This window comes from Euprymna scolopes, chromosome 8, assembly GCF_053919585.1.
Source record: "Euprymna scolopes isolate OS-2025 chromosome 8, ASM5391958v1, whole genome shotgun sequence".
Lineage (NCBI taxonomy): Eukaryota > Metazoa > Mollusca > Cephalopoda > Sepiida > Sepiolidae > Euprymna > Euprymna scolopes.
This window is the reverse complement of record NC_136489.1, coordinates 151,273,991-151,293,803: the sequence shown is the minus strand read 5'-3', so window position 1 is coordinate 151,293,803 and position 19,813 is coordinate 151,273,991. Positions and strand designations below refer to the sequence as shown.

The following is a 19,813-nucleotide window of genomic DNA, read 5'->3' as shown; positions in this document are numbered from 1 at the left end:
CTAGAAAATTAATGACACTCTTTTCAACTTAATAGCACACTTCTGCAGTGCAGTCTACAACCTAAAATGGCTATCCACTATCAACACTCGCACTCCCCACACTACTGGCGGATTCCCCAACTAGATCACCCGTTGCGTTCTCCACCCAATGACCCAGAATTAGACATCAAGTTCTCAAGATTGAAACACAACATTTTCGACATTATCAAACACAGACAAGCAAGCATTGTACAAAACATCTCATACAAACAACGCTGCCTACTTGAGAGCCTCAAAAATGAAGACTTTCTCTTCCGATAAAGGGAAGGAGTTCTACATCATACCCCAAGACACATCTTGCACTCACACACCTAAGAAATGACACCCTGTGCGCCTAAAAAATGACACCCTGTGCGCCTAAGAAATGAAACCCTGTGCACCTAAGAAATGACACCCTATACACACCAGTAGCTGACCTCACATCCACACAGATCCAAAATCATATAAACTCTGCATGGACCAACATATGTAGAAGTAAAAACCTCCCCAACAAACATAAACAGAACTTCATCACTAAAAATAGCTAGCTCTCTACTTTTTACCACCTCATTAAAACCCACTAAACCACGTCAACCCCACAAATTAGACCAATAGTGTCAAGTATCGAAGGACCTTTGTATAAGATCTGGCTTTTCATGCAACTATTCAAATCCTTACGCTTCTCCTTCCCTTGACATGTCATCAGTTCCGATGAAGTATTCAGATGTCTACACACCCTTCAAACTTAGACAAAACAAATGCACTTTTGGTCTCTATGTAGTTACCCTTTACACTACAGCACACCCAGCTTCACTGACCACATCTCCTCCGATGACTTATAGTGCTTCAACCTTACTCCCTCAGACATCCACAAGCTCTTACTCATAATAGTCGATAACACATTCTTCATATTCCAGCACCAAACAGACAAATCACAGGACCGCCTATGGGATCCAGTCTCTAAGAATTTCTTGCTGTTTTTGTACATGGACAGATTTAGAATGTCGAGCTCTGAACACCTGCAATTTGGTCGCATTTCTCTCAAGATATGTCGACAACGTCCTCATCCTCAGATCATCACGCGCTGATGCTGAGAACATCTACGCCATGTTCTCTGATACCGACCCACAAATAGAATTCACCATTGAACACCCTGGCGCTGATTGATCCTTTTCACTCCTGGATTTTAACATCAAAATCTCAGACGAGGGGACTATCACTACAAAATTCTAAAGACCGATAGCCAGCCAAAACATATTTGTAAATTATAAGTCAGCCCTCCCTACTAACGCCATAATCAGATACGCAGCGAATAGTCATCCGCATACAAAACAAGTGCAGTAAAACAGCAGACAAGATAGAATGCACTAAACAGTTCTTTCAGGTGCTGGAAATGAATGGATATCCCAACACTCACCGAACGCCTCTGGGGAAAAAAAAAAAAAAAGAGCAAAAAGCTTCCCTTCCAATACCTGCTTCCTTAAAATACCCCACCTCAGCGACTGGATCACGACACCTATTTGTAGGACTATCAGAAGAGATTGCTTTAATATGCAATTGGCCCACTCTGGTCCATTCCTTAGACAGCAGCTCTCTAAACAGAAGCACAATGATGGCCCATCTCTATACACATTGCTCTATATACTCCACAAACATTTGTCACTGCACACATAAGTCTATAGGTTAGAGTGCTCCATCTGCAAAAAATTTTACATGGGTAGCACTATGACGCTCCTACATATAAGAATCAATGAACACACACAGATACAAGCATCATCATTCCACAAACACCTCAGCAGAAACTTAAATAGATCTATTAAAGTTGATATTTTAACCACAGAACACAACGTTGGAAGTCTTTGTATAAAGAAATCACTACAGACGGAACTTAACAGACTAGAACTCAGTTCATGATTCGTTATGTAGCATTCTATATAGCTTCCACCACGACCATCTCCCCATACTCTACTATTCTAACAAGAACAGATATGGCTATACCACTACATCCCTCTCTTACATCTAACCTACTAGTACAAATATGGCTTTACTATTAAAATATATATATATATATAAAAGGCAAAACGGCTGTGCACATTTTTGTATGTACAAAAAAGGCTCTCTTTTTTCGCGGGGGTTCTCGACAAGGTTACTATTTTAGAGAAGTTTCCTTATACTCCATAGATTGTAATATCTCCGATTTGCGGACGGACATCGTCTCTATCTTTATTTTGATCGACTTTTTAACAAATCCCTGATTTCCAGTGTTTTTCTCTTTCTCGTGTAAATAAAGCGAAACTAACTGAAGCAAAGTCACTCGCTGGCCTTCATGGCCAGGACATCTTGAAGGCGAACAGCTTTGATCAATGTGGGGAAAACCCTTCATATCGGACAATTGCTATTCCTTTGGACACTGCCAGCATTTCCCCTTCTTTGTGGGGAGCTGGTTTTCCCCAACATCATGGGGAAACAATTACAAGGCAGAAAGCTGAAAGCTTAACGCTTGTGTGAACTCATTTACTTAACTATCCATTTCTGCAACTTTTTGATTGCCATCAACAAATTTGAACGCTTTTTGCTTCCTGTCGCGTCATAGCATAGCAGTAAGATGTCAGGTTTTCTTTCACTTTCTTTTCCTTCTTTGCGTCACAGGTTCCAGCCTGCCTGCCTGCCTACTACCACTTTTTTTTTTTTTTTTTTGCTCGACACATACCTTCAAACACCTGGGCAATGTCAGGCACTCCTGCTAGTAAATTAATAAAACAAAATATAAATACATAAATAAACTAATAACCCTAATCTTAAAGTTAAGCTAACATGCCTAATCAAATCAAGGTATCTAATAAACACAGTTAAATATGTTTAATAAAACTTCCTGAAAGGAAAATATCCAAATAACATTTAAATAGAATAATAAAAATAATAGAAAATAATAAAAAAAAAAGGTAAAAATTAATTTGAATTATAAAAAAAAATAAATAAAATAAAATTTAAAAAAATAAAATAAATTAAAATTGGTACTAGTGCATGCTTTTAACTTTGAATTTTTTTTTTCTTTTTTTTTTAAATTAGCGGAAGGGTTAGGGTTTCTGCATTTCGGTTTGGTACGCTCACTAAGAAACCATCCTTATCAGTGGGGTCATATCCAATGTGAGTAGTCTGCCGAGGTTGTGTTTGCGTCTGTTAAAAACGGACTCATCTGTCTCCACCATATGGCGTGGGTCTCCTATCTGCCAGGGATTCCTGACAAAATAATCTCGCCAAATGTAAGGTGGAGTTTTTTTTTTTTTTCTTACAATTGGTATCCAAATTCTTGTTTGCTGCTCATGCGCACAGCGTTGTGATTGGCTGATTTCCATGTTACGTCCAACAGCAGCTAAACCCGAACTGTTGACGTTGTGTTCTGGAGAAAGTTGAGCGAATGCTGAGTTACATCCAGTTCAAAGGATGTATAAGTATTAAAATTAAATTAGTTAATAAAATCAATATTAGATAGCAACCACTAAATGAACTACTAAAACCACATATCATGACTGACACAACTATTAAATATTATAATATTCTTTTATAGAAACATTCCCATCAATAACATAAAATCCCGTAAATAAGATAAAAAATAAATCATTAACAATTAACTAGTCAACAAATTTAGGAGTAATAATTAAATAGTTCAGGCTGGCATATAAAAATAACCATTGTTATTATGGGACTACTTATGACAAAAAGATAAACAAATTTAAAAAAATAAAAATAATAAAAGAAGACCCTTCAGATATTAAGTGGCTAATATACAGGGTGTTTCAAAAGTCTTGGGAACATTACAAATGCGTATATCTCATGAACTATTCCAGGTAGAAAAATGAAACTGGTGCCATTTTAAAGCTTGCTTAATCAAATTTTTGGTCATACTAATGATTTTCGTCTTATCTTTCCATGTGCAGTAATGGCGTTCTCTAAACAAGACAAGGCGTTTTGCGTCCTCCAATTTGCAAAGACTGAATCGTGGACATGTGTTCAGCATGCATTTCGCAGGAAATTTAAAAAAGAAGTCCCTGAAAGGAAACCCATTGTCAGATGGCATGCTAAATTTGTGAAAGATGGATGTTTATGCCCAAGTAAGCGAACAAGTCGCCCTTCAACTTCAGAAGATGCAGTTGAGCAAGTCCGGAAGCCTTTCAGCAGAGCCCCTGTAAATCAGTGAGAAGAGCCAGCAGGGAACTTCAGCTTGCTCCAGCAACTGTCTGGCGTGTCTTAAGGAAACGACTGCAAATGGTACCTTACAAGCTCAAGTTGGTCCAAAAGTTGAAGGACACTGATAAGCCACTTCGCCGTGACTTTTGCATTGCAATGCAAGAGAAGTTGGAAGATAACGGCTTTGATGACCGGCTTGTTTTTAGCGATGAGGCGACCTTCTATCTGAATGGCAAAGTTAACAAGCATAGCACTCGCATATGGGGTACTGAGTGTGACTTTTTCCTTTGGGGCTTTGTCAAGCAACAAGTCTATGTGCCGCCCCTTCTAAGAGATATTGACGAACTAAAGGCTCGAATAACGGCAGTTGTGGGAACCATTGACGTCAAGATGCTGGAACGCGTTTGGCAGGAAATGGACTATCGACTAGATGTCTGCCGTGTGACGAATGGTGCTCATATTGAGCAAGTTTTAAGATTCCCCACAAAACTTGAAACTTTAACCTTTCCAACGGTACCAATTTCATTTTTTAACTCCTAATAGTTTTTGAGTTATTAAAAATCTTTATGTTCCCAAGACTTTTGAAACACCCTGTATAATGCTCCTTATCTTGAGTTGAACATATTGGGAAGTGATTCACGATATACCATTAGTGTATTAAGCGATGCTCTTTGTGTAAACAAAACGAGCTTAGGTATTCGGATGATGTCAAAACTTCATTAATTCACTACCTGCACAGCAGCGGCAGTTTAGCGTAATTGGTCGAAACTCGTACGGGCAGTCGAACTGATGAGCTGTGATACATGTCCAGTATCGTGACCATGTAATTTTATCTATATCAATAAAAATATATCTTGTTTTTTTTTTATTGAGCACTCTTAATAACTTGTTAAATTTGTGAGTTTTCTCTTGAATACCTATTTCTTCCTCAACACCTACTGCATTCAATTAGCTTTCTAAATCTCTTGTATATACCTATCTCACACAATGCTTCAAGCAAACTACCTCTCATTTTTATAAATATAACTTATGAAAAATATTTATGAACCATTTTTTTTTCTTTTTTTCCCCCAACGAGATATTGTTTAAAAAATATTTTGTTTTTAAAACGAAAAAAAAAATCATAAACTATATTGGGGGATAAAAACAGTACATAAATAGATTAAAAAAAAAAAAAAATAGTTAAATATTTTTTTTTTTAAGTTCTATTTCTATGTTTGATGTGGAAAAAAATTAACACCTGATATTTGATTTTTGAAAGAAAAAAAAATGTATAAACATGTTTTTATTAAGTTTATAATTTTGTTAGAAGTTTTATTCAACTTTTCATATTTTTATATTTTATTTTGGTCATCCGTATTTAAAAAATTTTCTGACGTCATTTCCACCAAATTATTATGCAAACCAACAAGTGTGACCCTTAACGAAAGCTGTTAAAGTTTGATCTTATGATTTTATTTATTTATTTATTTTTTTTTTTATAGAAGAAACACTGCGTATTGAAAGGAGTTCATCCATCCCCGTTATCTGCCCATCGTGGATTTTTTGGTTGTCACCATTTTTCCAAGTGTAACGACTACCTGGTACAACAAAACAAAAAACCAATTGACTGGAATATGTTACCAGCAGAATTGATGAAAGAAAATATTAACATCCAAAATTGAATTCATAGAAGTAAACAAGTGGAGAAGAAATTTTAAGCATTCATTTAATTTCCTTGCACTTTTTTGTACTTTTTTGTTTGGAGAACAGTTTTGTTTTTATTTTCAAAGAATTTAAAGGGGAGATAATTCAAGAAATTCTTAAAGTTTATAATTTTGTAATGATTATTTTGATTTATTACAAAAGATGAATTTTGTAAAATGGCTTTACAAAAATTTCTTTTGAAGCCGTACATTTTTTATATGATCAATTTCATTTATTGCAGAATTTTCTTTTTTAGAGAGACTGTTCATTTAAGAGTTTGTTTAAAAAGTCATACATTTTCAAAAAGTTCTTTTTGATTTATTTATTTTTTTAATTTTTATTTTTTTTATTATTTTTTTTTAAATTTTTTTTTTTTTTAGTCATAAATTTTTATTTAATACAAAGAATGATAATTGTAATTAAAAATCTAAATTTTATTTTAATTCAATAAATGTTCAAATGTTTTATTTTTGTTATTTCTAATTCAGTGTGTTTAGCTTTTTCTAGTGTTATCTGAAACTTTTACAAATGCTTGAATCATGTAACCCTTAGAATTCTTCAAAACTGAAAACCAAAAATATGTCCTCCGAACGTAAAATGCACAATTGAGTTTTTTTTTCTTCTTTTTTTCCATTCCATTTTTCTGGATAGTTGTCAAAACTTTTCTCTATATTAAAACAAAAAATACAAATCTTTATCGTGTACATACCTGTAACTGAACAAAAAAATCATATTTTAAAAAATCATGTAAATGGGTCAAGTAGTTATGTTTTTATACAGAAAATAATTTTTGAGCGATTTTAAGTGTGTAATGGGATGTAATACATTGCCGGGTTATCTGCCCTTGTTTCTTCAAGATGTCACACGATACAATCCATTTTTACTTGCTCATAAAATTTGATTTTCTTAAAACTACTTGATCAATTTATGTGAGTTTTGGAATATGACATTTGTTTTGTCACAGGTACATTACATCATAGATTTTTTTGTTTTTTTCAAATATGGGGGAATTTTAGACAAACTTTTTTTCTGTATGTTATTTCACTGAATTTTGTTTCTTTTTTCAAATCTCATATCCTTCATCGAATTACGAAAGATGGGCATTATCTTTTTCCTTTGATTTGTGGTTAGCGTTGGATTGAATGTGATCAACATTCAAATGCACCTACTTGAAACAAAATCCTCAATAGTTATTTTGGTGCTACTATATTATAATAACGAAAAAATATTGAATTTCAAATAAAAAAAATGGTACCTACATAATTGTCATGTGGCAAATTGTAACATATCCAAAAATTACGAAAAACGATAGGTAGAAAAATTATAAATGAAAGTTTTCGATAAAGTTTAGATGATAAATAAAATTTGTCCGACATTTTGAATTATTTGATGTAAGCGACAGAACTTAATTATCTCCCCTTTCAACTTATCTCTTTTCTTTTTAGTAACCGTAACAATGATTTCGCTCCATTTCAAATTTCTTTTTTTCATTAAGAATTATTTTTCTATCATATCGTTTTTCGTAATTTTTGGATATATTACTATTTGAGACCTGATAACAATGATTTCGCTCCATTTCAAATTTCTTTTTTTCATTAAGAATTATTTTTCTATCATATCGTTTTTCATAATTTTTGGATATATTACTATTTGAGACCTGATAATTACAAAGGTACCATTTATTTCACTTGAAATTCAATATTCTTCCGTTAATATAGAAGCGTCCTTATTTTGCTAAGCAACCATTTGCAATTTTGGTAAAAGTACATGTATAGTCGGTTATACCTTATAACTACCAAGAGATAACCCTACAAATTTAAGCATATATAAAGATACACATTTTGACAAATTTTGGTATTGAAATAACTGTTAAAGAACAAAAATGGACTGACAAGAGTTTGCGTTTATCATAGAAGAAACTAAAATAATAAACAAATTGTTGGAAATGGATTGAAGCAAGAAATTTATTCAACAGGTGTGCCTTTTGATCAGTAACAAGGGTGACGGCAGATGTGTGTTCAATCACATGCAAAAGGAAGTAAGCTTGTTTAGACTCTGTCCAAATATGTAAGGGAGATAACTCTAACCTTACCAAAACTTTTTTTTATGAAATATGATTACTATTAATGTCAGTTATTAATTGACATGTTTGACACGTCTCTTTAAAATCCTTTCTGTTGTTACTTCAATTCTAGTTAATTATTCTCAACAACTGATAAAAACATAACCTTTATATATCCTGCATATTTGCATGGTTCTTACACTAGTTATGTATATGCATTTTTTCCAAATTGAAAATGGTAAAATAAGTGTGAGACATTTTGTGTCTGATGTAATTGTTCATCATAACGTAAAAGTAAATATAACTTGCTTATAAACAGTATAAGAACTATAACCAATTTAAGTGTCATTCCCCTAGAGTTATTCCCCTTTAACTCTTTCTAACAGTGCTTGAATCTGGCATGGTATAATTTCTAAACGTTTTGTAAAAAGATCAAAATTTGTTTAAAAAAAAAAAAAAAAAAAAAATTATTTCAAATATTTACCTCAAGTTGGTGCTCTTAAGAACATCTCATTATTACTAGGCAGGAAAAGTGCTCAAGTTGGTGATATTTTTATTTGCATATTTATATATATATATATATATATATTATTCTCTTTTAGTTAAATTGTCCAGCAATCTGCAAGCATTTAAAATTTCTCAAATCATAGTTTTCCAGAGGTTTGCCATTGTCACAACCTGAGGACAATACATAATTTAAAAAATATTTATAAACTTTTGATAAATTCATTTCCTGGGCTGCACGTCGTAAGAATATGCCTAATAATCAGTTAAATTTGTAAAGGAAATAAAAAATTGGAGGGAGGGTGCAAGAAGAAACTGATGTTTTCTTAGTCTTTACTGGCAACCATGATATTAACAATATTTCTGTTTCTGCTTCATATTTAATTGATTGGGTGTATACTGATAAAATTTTATGAATCAAATTTATCAGAAGTTTATAAATATTTTGATTAAAAACTGTATTCAATCATTCACTTTACATTATTTTATGTAAAAATTAAGCTTTCTAGAATAATTACATTTTCTACTATAAGAAAAATGTTGGCCTTGTTGCCACTTTTAATCTCTGTTCACTGATTTGATTTTCAATGTTTGTTTTATAGTTGTGAAGAATTTTTTGGAGATGCTATGCTCTTCATGTGAGCCCCCATTAATGATTTTTACAAATTCTGGTGTTTCTAGTATTTCTTTCAGTTACTTATTAAATGATCTGAAATGTTTACAATCAAAGAAGTTTACAAAATTTATTCTTTGTTTAAATTCTTCAAACAATTTTTTTTTTAATCTTTTCTGTGGTGATGTTACCATGTGGAAACCTATTGGTTACTTTTGAAAAATTAGTGATGCTAACTTTTTTTGTATTTTGTTATAGTAAGCATTAATTTTCCAAGATTTTGGATTTGAAAAAAAAAATGAAGAAAAAATATTTGAGTGTCTAAATTTGGGCAATTTTATATTGTGTGTGATGCCCAAATAATCTGTTTTAAAACCATTTTGTAATTATTCAATCTGTTCATTTAAAATCATTTTTATTTTCTTGAATTATAATGATCAAAGCAGCATTTAAAGATTTTGAGAAAGCATTACATATATATATATATTATGAGACTAAACTATATTCTAAAATATCACATCAACCAAAGACAGGGATTATTTCAAATAGCAGCATTTGTAGCTAAAAATATAATAAAAACAAAAATATAAATTTCCATTTTGTATTTAAAAAAAAAAAAAAAAAAAAAAAAAAGGTCTGCATCATCACTTCAACTTTTTTTCTTCCCTTCTGGTCCACCATTCAACATATCATTCTATCTTACTCTTTTTTTGTATCCAGCTGCCTATATGCACCTCTATCATCTATGCATTAAATCTTTCATCTTTCACATACCTTTTATCTACAACCCACCTCCATCCTCCAAGAAAAACATTCTCCCATTCACGCATCCATCTTAAAGATTTTTCTCCAAGCTTTTGTATATTTCATCTGACTTTGTACAATAAAATGCTATTCTTGACAAAGTTTCATAACTGAAGTGAAATATTGAATCAAGAAATATAAGTATGTACATTTTGTTCATAATTTGTCAATACTCTCATTTGGTAACATGCTTCTTATCTCGGGAAGAGCTCATTGTATTCGCATTTTTTTTTTTTTTTTTTTTTTTTTCAGAATTTTTATTTAAACGCATAAAAGACAAATATTCTATCTTCAGATCATAATTATCAAAATGTCTTTTTTTTTTCCAAATGTTTTTAACTTCACGAGATATAATTATTATTCTCGATTTTATTGTAAATCATTTAAATCTTTTTTTTTTTTTTTTTTCAAAATGATTTTCATGGAACCAAAGTTCAAAATATCAATCATGTGTAGACATTTTGTATTTTTTTATTTTTGTCATCTGAAAGTCCAAAGATGAAAAGAATTTTTTTATTTTTCTATTTTCATAATAAAATTGTGCAAAAAAACAAAAAAACAAAAAAAAACTTCACTTGTCTCTGTAATGACTTGATGGGGAGGTGGTTGTTAAAGGATATTCTTAAATTTGATAACGTTCTCAAAGCAATAGAAGCTTTCTATTAAAGCATTTATAAAAGTTTGAAACGGCAGAGGCTATAGAACATTCCAACTACTGCAGTGCTTGACAAACATGATACTTATAAAAACAATGGCAATGACGTCTCATCTGGCCATGGGATCATTAAAGCATACTTTTAATTCAATAAGTAATTTCCAACTAAATTTCCACAACATTAAATAAAATAGTTCAGACCTAACGTAAAATGTTGGGTCAGTTTTTGTTTTGCATTGCAAATATGTTTGAACGGATATGAAAAAGATTCAACTCTTCAAAGTTCTGGGGCCTTTCGCATGTTTTATTTTTAATTTAGACAAGATGGTCAACCTGGAAATAAAAAGACCATTTGGAGCTGATTAAAAAAAAAAAACTGAGCAGTTTGGGTCAGCTTGAAACACAGATGAACCAATGCATCAAGAGAATATATCAAAATATTCATCACTTCAGCAGTTGGAAATTTTCTATTGTTGCAGAAACAAATAACTGGAGAGTGTCGCATCACCGCAATAAATATTGATGCTGTTATAATTGAAAGGTCACGAGGTCACAGTATATTTATTTGTCTTTTTTTTCCTTGCTACTATCGGCTTTACATAACGGGTATAAGTTGTATTCTTCAACAAATATCCAAAATCTCTTAGTAACTTTTTTTCTCCCCCCCCCCCAAACTAGCCTGGATGCCCGGCATCTCCCGCATGTTTGGAGGTGTGGTGATCAAAAAAAAAAAAAAAAAAAGTGTGGTAATAGACAGGCAGACTCGAACCCGTACTGTGAAGGAGGAAAATAACGTGAAAAAAAATGTGATGTCTTTGCTGTTGCAATGGATTGCCAAACCGGAAGTGGCGAAGGTTTAAATCAAAACATCGAAAAAAAAAAAAACTAACGTAAGGCAAACGAACAATGTTAAATGTAAAAATCGAAAAAAAACAAAAAAAAACAGAAAAACGAACACGTGAAAAATGGCTTAAATAAGCCTGTTTCGATATTAAAATTTTTAAAAAATCTGTGGGTACCCGGGTGTGTGGTCGGGGGTGGATAAGCGAAGTAAAAAAAAAAAAAAAAAAAAAAAACAGAAAAACGAACGTTACGTGAAAAATGGCTTAAATAACACTGGTTCAATATTTAAATTTAAAAAATTGAAAAAAAAAAAAAAGATATCTCACACCACGATTCGAACCCAAAACGTTTAGATAACGAACCAACGCGCTAACCAACTGAGCTAACATGACCTACATGAAATTTAGTCATTTTTTTTTCAACTATTTAAAGTAAATCAGGTCATGACGTCGTCACAAGAGGACCGTTTTTGTTGACACCCTGTCAAAAATTGTCGATTTCGGGGTGAAAAAAATTTAATGTTTTTGGCCAATTTTTTGATATTTTTCGAGCAAAGGATGGGGCTTCAATATGATACCGAGTTTGTGAATTTTCGTCGTGTCTGTCGAAAGTTTTTAGCAGGCACACATACACACATTTTCGCTTTTATATTTATAGATTAGGCACATTGTAACTGAGACATTAGGAGTCAGGTTTATAGGGAGTATTCTGAGTTGGGCAGCAAGACGTTTGTTCACATTACATTTAAATTTCTGCATATTGGTATAGTTGGAGAGCAAGGAGGGAATTTCAAAGGCAAGAGTATGTTTTCTGGCATCTGAGGGACCTCTACAGTGAAAGGATAGTTTGTCGTCAGGTGTCAAAGTACAGGAAGTTCATCGGGGCACATTTTCATGAAAGTACTAGTGGACGGAGACCATGGATTCAACAGTGTGGTGATGGGGCTGGAGTTTGGTAGACAGTACCTGATTTATTAGATTAGAGAATGTTTTTATACTCTAAAAGGGATAGACTAGAGGTTGGTCTATCAGCCTGGATATGACCACAATAGTCAATGTTTTTAAGCATGTTTTTTTTTTTTTTTCAAAGTGATTTGTTACTCTGTAGTAGCTATATTCTTTTCCCAAATACTGGACATCTTGTTTGCTTATGTATGTGATCCGAGCCATTACACCCGTAGCATTTTGCAACTGTTTTTACTGGATTGTTTTCATATGATGATTTGCTATAATAATATGCAAAAATATTAGAATATAAGTATCTGAATTTCAAATTTCGTAAACACGTGGACGACACTGCTATGGCAGATTGTAAGATATTTCAAAGTATGGAAATGTAGCCATATCTAAATATTTAGGCATTTCCATAAATTTTAATGTACCTATTTACTTTGCCTCCCCACGGGACAGAGTTAGACACCAGGGTCGTTTTTTAACGTGGAGAAAAGGTACAAAAATAAAAATTGTCTCAGTCGTGAAGGATTTCTCCTCCACCGAAAGAGAACAAAAAATGGAAGTGCAGCATCTGAAGAACAGATACTACACTTTGATCTTGACCAAAAGGCCAATAACCAAACAAGCAAATACCTTTTTTATTTATTTATTTATTTATTTTTTTTTTTTTACGTTAATTTGAATAATTAGGGAATTAAATTCAGTGGAGTATTTTATTTAAATTTCTTTTCGGGATTGATTCTCAAAATTGCACACACGTTAACTTTTTTGTTTTTTGGTGGAGGGTAAGTTTGTACATTAGATCCACTTCCACAATTTTCTTTAGAATGACGCCTTTTATAGGTTTTTCTACTATGATTATTAAGAAAATCTCATTCAAATTTTGTGGAGATCAGTACTTATAGAGACATAAAGACCTGTATCATACATTGTATTCATTAGCTGCCAGGTTTGTACACACACACGTGATAAACAAGTCTATTTCTCTCCTACTGACACGGTCCTGGATATGACCTTAAACTATATCCAATGGTGAAGCCCCAGCTTGCGGGCTTTGGCGAGTGTGAAGCCACCCCATAATTGCCACTGCTCCCAGGTTCACTCTGACGCGGAGTTGTAGTACCTGTTAGGATTCCAATTATGGGTTAAATAGAAACTGACTTGAAAAAAAAAAACATGTTCTATTAAAAACTTTTTCTCCAAAATCACTGGATTCGGCATTAAATAACTTGAAAAGGGTTGATATGCCGTAAAACAACCACCCAACCTACTGACACTACCACCCCCTCAATTTTTTTTTTTTTTTTTTTTTTTTTTTAAGCATTTGCGGAGTATGTTGACAATGATTATTACGGTTAAAATTGGGAATTATTTTTTTTCTTTTCAGTCAATAACAAACCTTTTTTTTTTTTTTTTCCTATTTTCAATAACCTGAAAAACAACGCTTTTAGACCTTTTCAATATTTTAGCAATCTTTTTTTTTTTCATCATCTTTTTTTTTCATCGTGAAAATCCGTCGCCTCTGTCGAAGTTTTAGGCAGCCATACATACATACATTTAAACAGACAGGTGAGATTTATATTATAGATATAGATTATATATTACAAGGAATAATTTGCTTGGTTGACTAATTCGCAAACAAAAAAATAAAATAATTAAAAATGATAATCTCATTCATCAAATTCTGTCTGTTTTTGTTTATAATATCACGTCAGCTGATATTTGGGCTTGACGATGAATGCCCTGGAAAAGTCACTTTTTATTAATGTTTAGTTTTAAAATATGCAAACAAATGATTTGCAACAATTTTAAATGGTATCTCTTCTTTTATCGTAAATTGAATTTATTAATAAGAAAAAATTAAAATAAAATGGTGAGGTACACCTGAGCTTGAACAGGGGATCATTCGATCTGCAGTCGAATGCTCTACCACTGAACTATGTTTCCAGATGTCAAAAAGTCTGGGGTCGTTTTCTAAAAAGAAATTATTTGTTGAGATTTTATTATCTCCTTTGCCAGTGCAACCTAAAATATTCTATTAAATCCTTTTCTTACGATAAAAAGATGTGCAGAAAACATTGTTTAAGGAAGCATTTTTGTTGCCTCTGTAAGCTTGAAATGAAACTTAGTTGAAGGATAAGTTTGGTTAAAAAGAAAAGTTTGTTTTATATTATGTAGATTGTTTGTTGAAGTTCATTATCTTCAATCTTAACCAAACTCGGGTATTTTCCTGCATGATCATTTTTTTTTTTAATATTTCACTGAGAAGTAGTCGCTTTTATCATGCCCCTCCCCTACACACACAGACCAATACTTCTATTATCAGTTATATATGTAGACTTAACAATAACTGTTTTTGGTTATGGGTATTCATTAAATTCGTATAGGAAAGCAATCGTTCCCTGTAAAAAAAGGAAATATTGAAATGATTTTGTTAGTTTCTATTTTTTTACTGATATTTATTTGTGACCCGTTGTATCGTATGGGTTAGAACTCTATACCACTTTTTTTTTTCAAACCACTCTCAGAAATTGTCTTCAGATAAATGAACTGTCGCGTAGCCTTTTTCCAGTCAGGTGACTCGACAGTTTAGGATCAGGTGGTCTGTGTCCTGGTGAGCTTCCTTGCACTTTGAACAGATTGGGGAGTCTATTTGTCGCTACCTGTGTTTGTTTACTGCAGTCCTGCAATGTCTTGTTCTGATACAGCTTGCAGCTACTCACTGCTTCGTACTATTTGTAGCAAAACCTGGGAGGCACAAAGTTGGGTCTTCAACAATGTCCTCTCCTTTGGAAGTATTGTTTCTCCATTCCTGCTTTCATGTCTCAACTGGGTAGAAATTTTTGCTTTTTGAGTTGTAGAAAAGCTTTCGGGACTTGAGTCTGAAGGTATCTGAGGGCATCTTTTGAAAGTTATTGGATTGGTAAGTCCCTGATGTCCTCAACATTTTGAATCCATTTTTGTGACTGTTTACATGTAATGGAAGGAAATTGTTTGACAAGCATGAGTGTACGAACTATTATTGGAACCATGAAAAGTAATGAAAAAAAAAAACTAATCCAATGCAAATCAATAATCAAGTTTACATATCTTTGAGTATTTTGTTTGCTGATTCCTGATATCTGTCTTTGAATTTGAAACATTGGGCCTAATCACGATATAGAAGCCCCAGTGTATTTTCTACTTGATATCTTCTGCTTCACAAAAACAAATAATCCCAGTTGATTTTGCCAGTTTACTTGTCTTTCTTTATTTTTTGCCATTTCTTTTTTTTTTTTTTTTACTTCCATGTATAATATAACCCTACCCCTCTCCCATCCGAGGGCCAGGCCGCATCCGTCGCTATCCTGGTTCACTGGAGCATACTTGTGATGTACTTCTGGCCGTGTTCGTCGCTCCCAGCTCACAGGACCATAGATGCAACCCAGCAGGGCTACATTCTTACTTGTCTAGTGGTGGACCCCTCAAGGGTGACCAGACTCTCACTGGTCACTGGAAAATATCCTTCTGCTGCTCAGGGCACGCGAAATGTGCATGACCCTAAGTCCGTGTGGCAACATCGTTAATTTCGGCCGTCACTCTGGCTTCGTGCTGGACCCAGTCTGTCTCCTTCATCATCTGGCGTCAGGGCATACCTGAAACAAACTGCATTTTCATTCAGGCCGGCAAGCGAGAAACAAGGAAAAACTCTGGGACATTTTTATATAACGAAACAATAATTTATTCATAAATCGTTTTACACTTGTTTAGTCGAGTTCTTTGATTCAAGCTTCATGATGCAGGTTGCATACTTAAGTTCCATTAATCAATTTCCCAGCTAAAAACAAGAGCTTTTCAACTTAGCTCTTATGAGGTTTCATAACTCTCAGGCCAATCGATTTTCTATTCAACAGTTTTAATGCCTTAACATCACTTCCAACAATATTTTATTCACATTTCATGAAGACTCTCAGGCCAACTGATTTTTTATTCAACAGTTTAAATGCCTTCACATCAGTTCCAACAATATTTTATTCACATTTCATGAAAACTCTCAGGCCAACCGATTTTCTATTCAACAGTTTAAATGCCTTAACATCACTTCCAACAATATTTTATTCACATTTCATGAAAACTCTCAGGCCAACCGATTTTCTATTCAACAGTTTAAATGCCTTAACATCACTTCCAACAATATTTTATTCACATTTCATGAAAACTCTCAGGCCAACCGATTTTCTATTCAACAGTTTTAATGCCTTAACATCACTTCCAACAATATTTTATTCACATTTCATGAAGACTCTCAGGCCAACTGATTTTTTATTCAACAGTTTAAATGCCTTCACATCAGTTCCAACAATATTTTATTCACATTTCATGAAAACTCTCAGGCCAACCGATTTTCTATTCAATAGTTTAAATGCCTTAACATCACTTCCAACAATATTTTATTCACATTTCATGAAAACTCTCAGGCCAACTGATTTTCTATTCAACAGTTTAAATGCCTTAACATCACTTCCAACAATATTTTATTCACATTTCATGAAAACTCTCAGGCCAACCGATTTTCTATTCAACAGTTTAAATGCCTTAACATCACTTCCAACAATATTTTATTCACATTTCATGGAAACTCTCAGGCCAACTGATTTTCTATTCAACAGTTTAAATGCCTTAACATCACTTCCAACAATATTTTATTCACATTTCATGAAAACTCTCAGGCCAACCGATTTTCTATTCAACAGTTTAAATGCCTTAACATCACTTCCAACAATATTTTATTCACATTTCATGAAAACTCTCAGGCCAACCGATTTTCTATTCAACAGTTTAAATGCCTTAACATCACTTCCAACAATATTTTATTCACATTTCATGGAAACTCTCAGGCCAACTGATTTTCTATTCAACAGTTTAAATGCCTTAACATCACTTCCAACAATATTTTATTCACATTTCATGAAAACTCTCAGGCCAACCGATTTTCTATTCAACAGTTTAAATGCCTTAACATCACTTCCAACAATATTTTATTCACATTTCATGAAAACTCTCAGGCCAACCGATTTTCTATTCAACAGTTTAAATGCCTTAACATCACTTCCAACAATATTTTATTCACATTTCATGAAAACTCTCAGGCCAACCGATTTTCTATTCAACAGTTTAAATGCCTTAACATCACTTCCAACAATATTTTATTCACATTTCATGAAAACTCTCAGGCCAACCGATTTTCTATTCAACAGTTTAAATGCCTTAACATCACTTCCAACAATATTTTATTCACATTTCATGGAAACTCTCAGGCCAACTGATTTTCTATTCAACAGTTTAAATGCCTTAACATCACTTCCAACAATATTTTATTCACATTTCATGAAAACTCTCAGGCCAACCGATTTTCTATTCAACAGTTTAAATGCCTTAACATCACTTCCAACAATATTTTATTCACATTTCATGAAAACTCTCAGGCCAACCGATTTTCTATTCAACAGTTTAAATGCCTTAACATCACTTCCAACAATATTTTATTCACATTTCATGAAAACTCTCAGGCCAACCGATTTTCTATTCAACAGTTTAAATGCCTTAACATCACTTCCAACAATATTTTATTCACATTTCATGAAAACTCTCAGGCCAACCGATTTTCTATTCAACAGTTTAACATCACTTCCAACAATATTTTATTCACATTTCATGAAAACTCTCAGGCCAACTGATTTTCTATTCAATAGTTTAAATGCCTTAACATCACTTCCAACAATATTTTATTCACATTTCATGAAAACTCTCAGGCCCACTGATTTTCTATTCAATAGTTTAAATGCCTGAACATCACTTCCAACAGTATTTTATTCACATTTCATGAAAACTCTCAGGCCAACCGATTTTCTATTCAACAGTTTAAATGCCTTAACATCACTTCCAACAATATTTTATTCACATTTCATGAAAACTCTCAGGCCAACCGATTTTCTATTCAACAGTTTAAATGCCTTAACATCACTTCCAACAATATTTTATTCACATTTCATTAAAACTCTCAGGCCAACCGATTTTCTATTCAACAGTTTAAATGCCTTAACATCACTTCCAACAATATTTTATTCACATTTCATGAAAACTCTCAGGCCAACCGATTTTCTATTCAACAGTTTAAATGCCTTAACATCACTTCCAACAATATTTTATTCACATTTCATGAAAACTCTCAGGCCAACTGATTTTCTATTCAACAGTTTAAATGCCTTAACATCACTTCCAACAATATTTTATTCACATTTCATGAAAACTCTCAGGCCAACTGATTTTCTATTCAACAGTTTAAATGCCTTAACATCACTTCCAACAATATTTTATTCACATTTCATGAAAACTCTCAGGCCAACCGATTTTCTATTCAACAGTTTAAATGCCTTAACATCACTTCCAACAATATTTTATTCACATTTCATGAAAACTCTCAGGCCAACTGATTTTCTATTCAACAGTTTAAATGCCTTAACATCACTTCCAACAATATTTTATTCACATTTCATGAAAACTCTCAGGCCAACCGATTTTCTATTCAACAGTTTAAATGCCTTAACATCACTTCCAACAATATTTTATTCACATTTCATGAAAACTCTCAGGCCAACCGATTTTCTATTCAACAGTTTAACATCACTTCCAACAATATTTTATTCACATTTCATGAAAACTCTCAGGCCAACTGATTTTCTATTCAATAGTTTAAATGCCTTAACATCACTTCCAACAATATTTTATTCACATTTCATGAAAACTCTCAGGCCCACTGATTTTCTATTCAATAGTTTAAATGCCTGAACATCACTTCCAACAGTATTTTATTCACATTTCATGAAAACTCTCAGGCCAACCGATTTTCTATTCAACAGTTTAAATGTATTAACATCACTTCCAACAATATTTTATTCACATTTCATGAAAACTCTCAGGCCAACCGATTTTCTATTCAACAGTTTAAATGCCTTAACATCACTTCCAACAATATTTTATTCACATTTCATTAAAACTCTCAGGCCAACCGATTTTCTATTCAACAGTTTAAATGCCTTAACATCACTTCCAACAATATTTTATTCACATTTCATGAAAACTCTCAGGCCAACCGATTTTCTATTCAACAGTTTAAATGCCTTAACATCACTTCCAACAATATTTTATTCACATTTCATGAAAACTCTCAGGCCAACTGATTTTCTATTCAACAGTTTAAATGCCTTAACATCACTTCCAACAATATTTTATTCACATTTCATGAAAACTCTCAGGCCAACTGATTTTCTATTCAACCGTTTAAATGCCTTAACATCACTTCCAACAATATTTTATTCACATTTCATGAAAACTCTCAGGCCAACCGATTTTCTATTCAACAGTTTAAATGCCTTAACATCACTTCCAACAATATTTTATTCACATTTCATGAAAACTCTCAGGCCAACTGATTTTCTATTCAACAG

General features: G+C 32.8%; 1 protein-coding gene across 1 annotated transcript in view; it reads left to right on the top strand.

Annotated features, from left to right (window-relative positions):
* The window catches only part of LOC145283842 (uracil-DNA glycosylase-like), a 41,609-nt gene extending 29,918 nt beyond the window's left edge, over positions 1-11,691 (top strand). Inside the window, exon 6 of the mRNA XM_080132950.1 lies at positions 5,691-11,691. Within this exon, the coding sequence (XP_079989076.1) occupies positions 5,691-5,870 (180 nt within the window). The 3' untranslated portion in view covers positions 5,871-11,691. The remainder of the gene's footprint in view (positions 1-5,690) is intronic.
* The last annotated feature ends 8,122 nt before the right edge of the window (positions 11,692-19,813 follow it).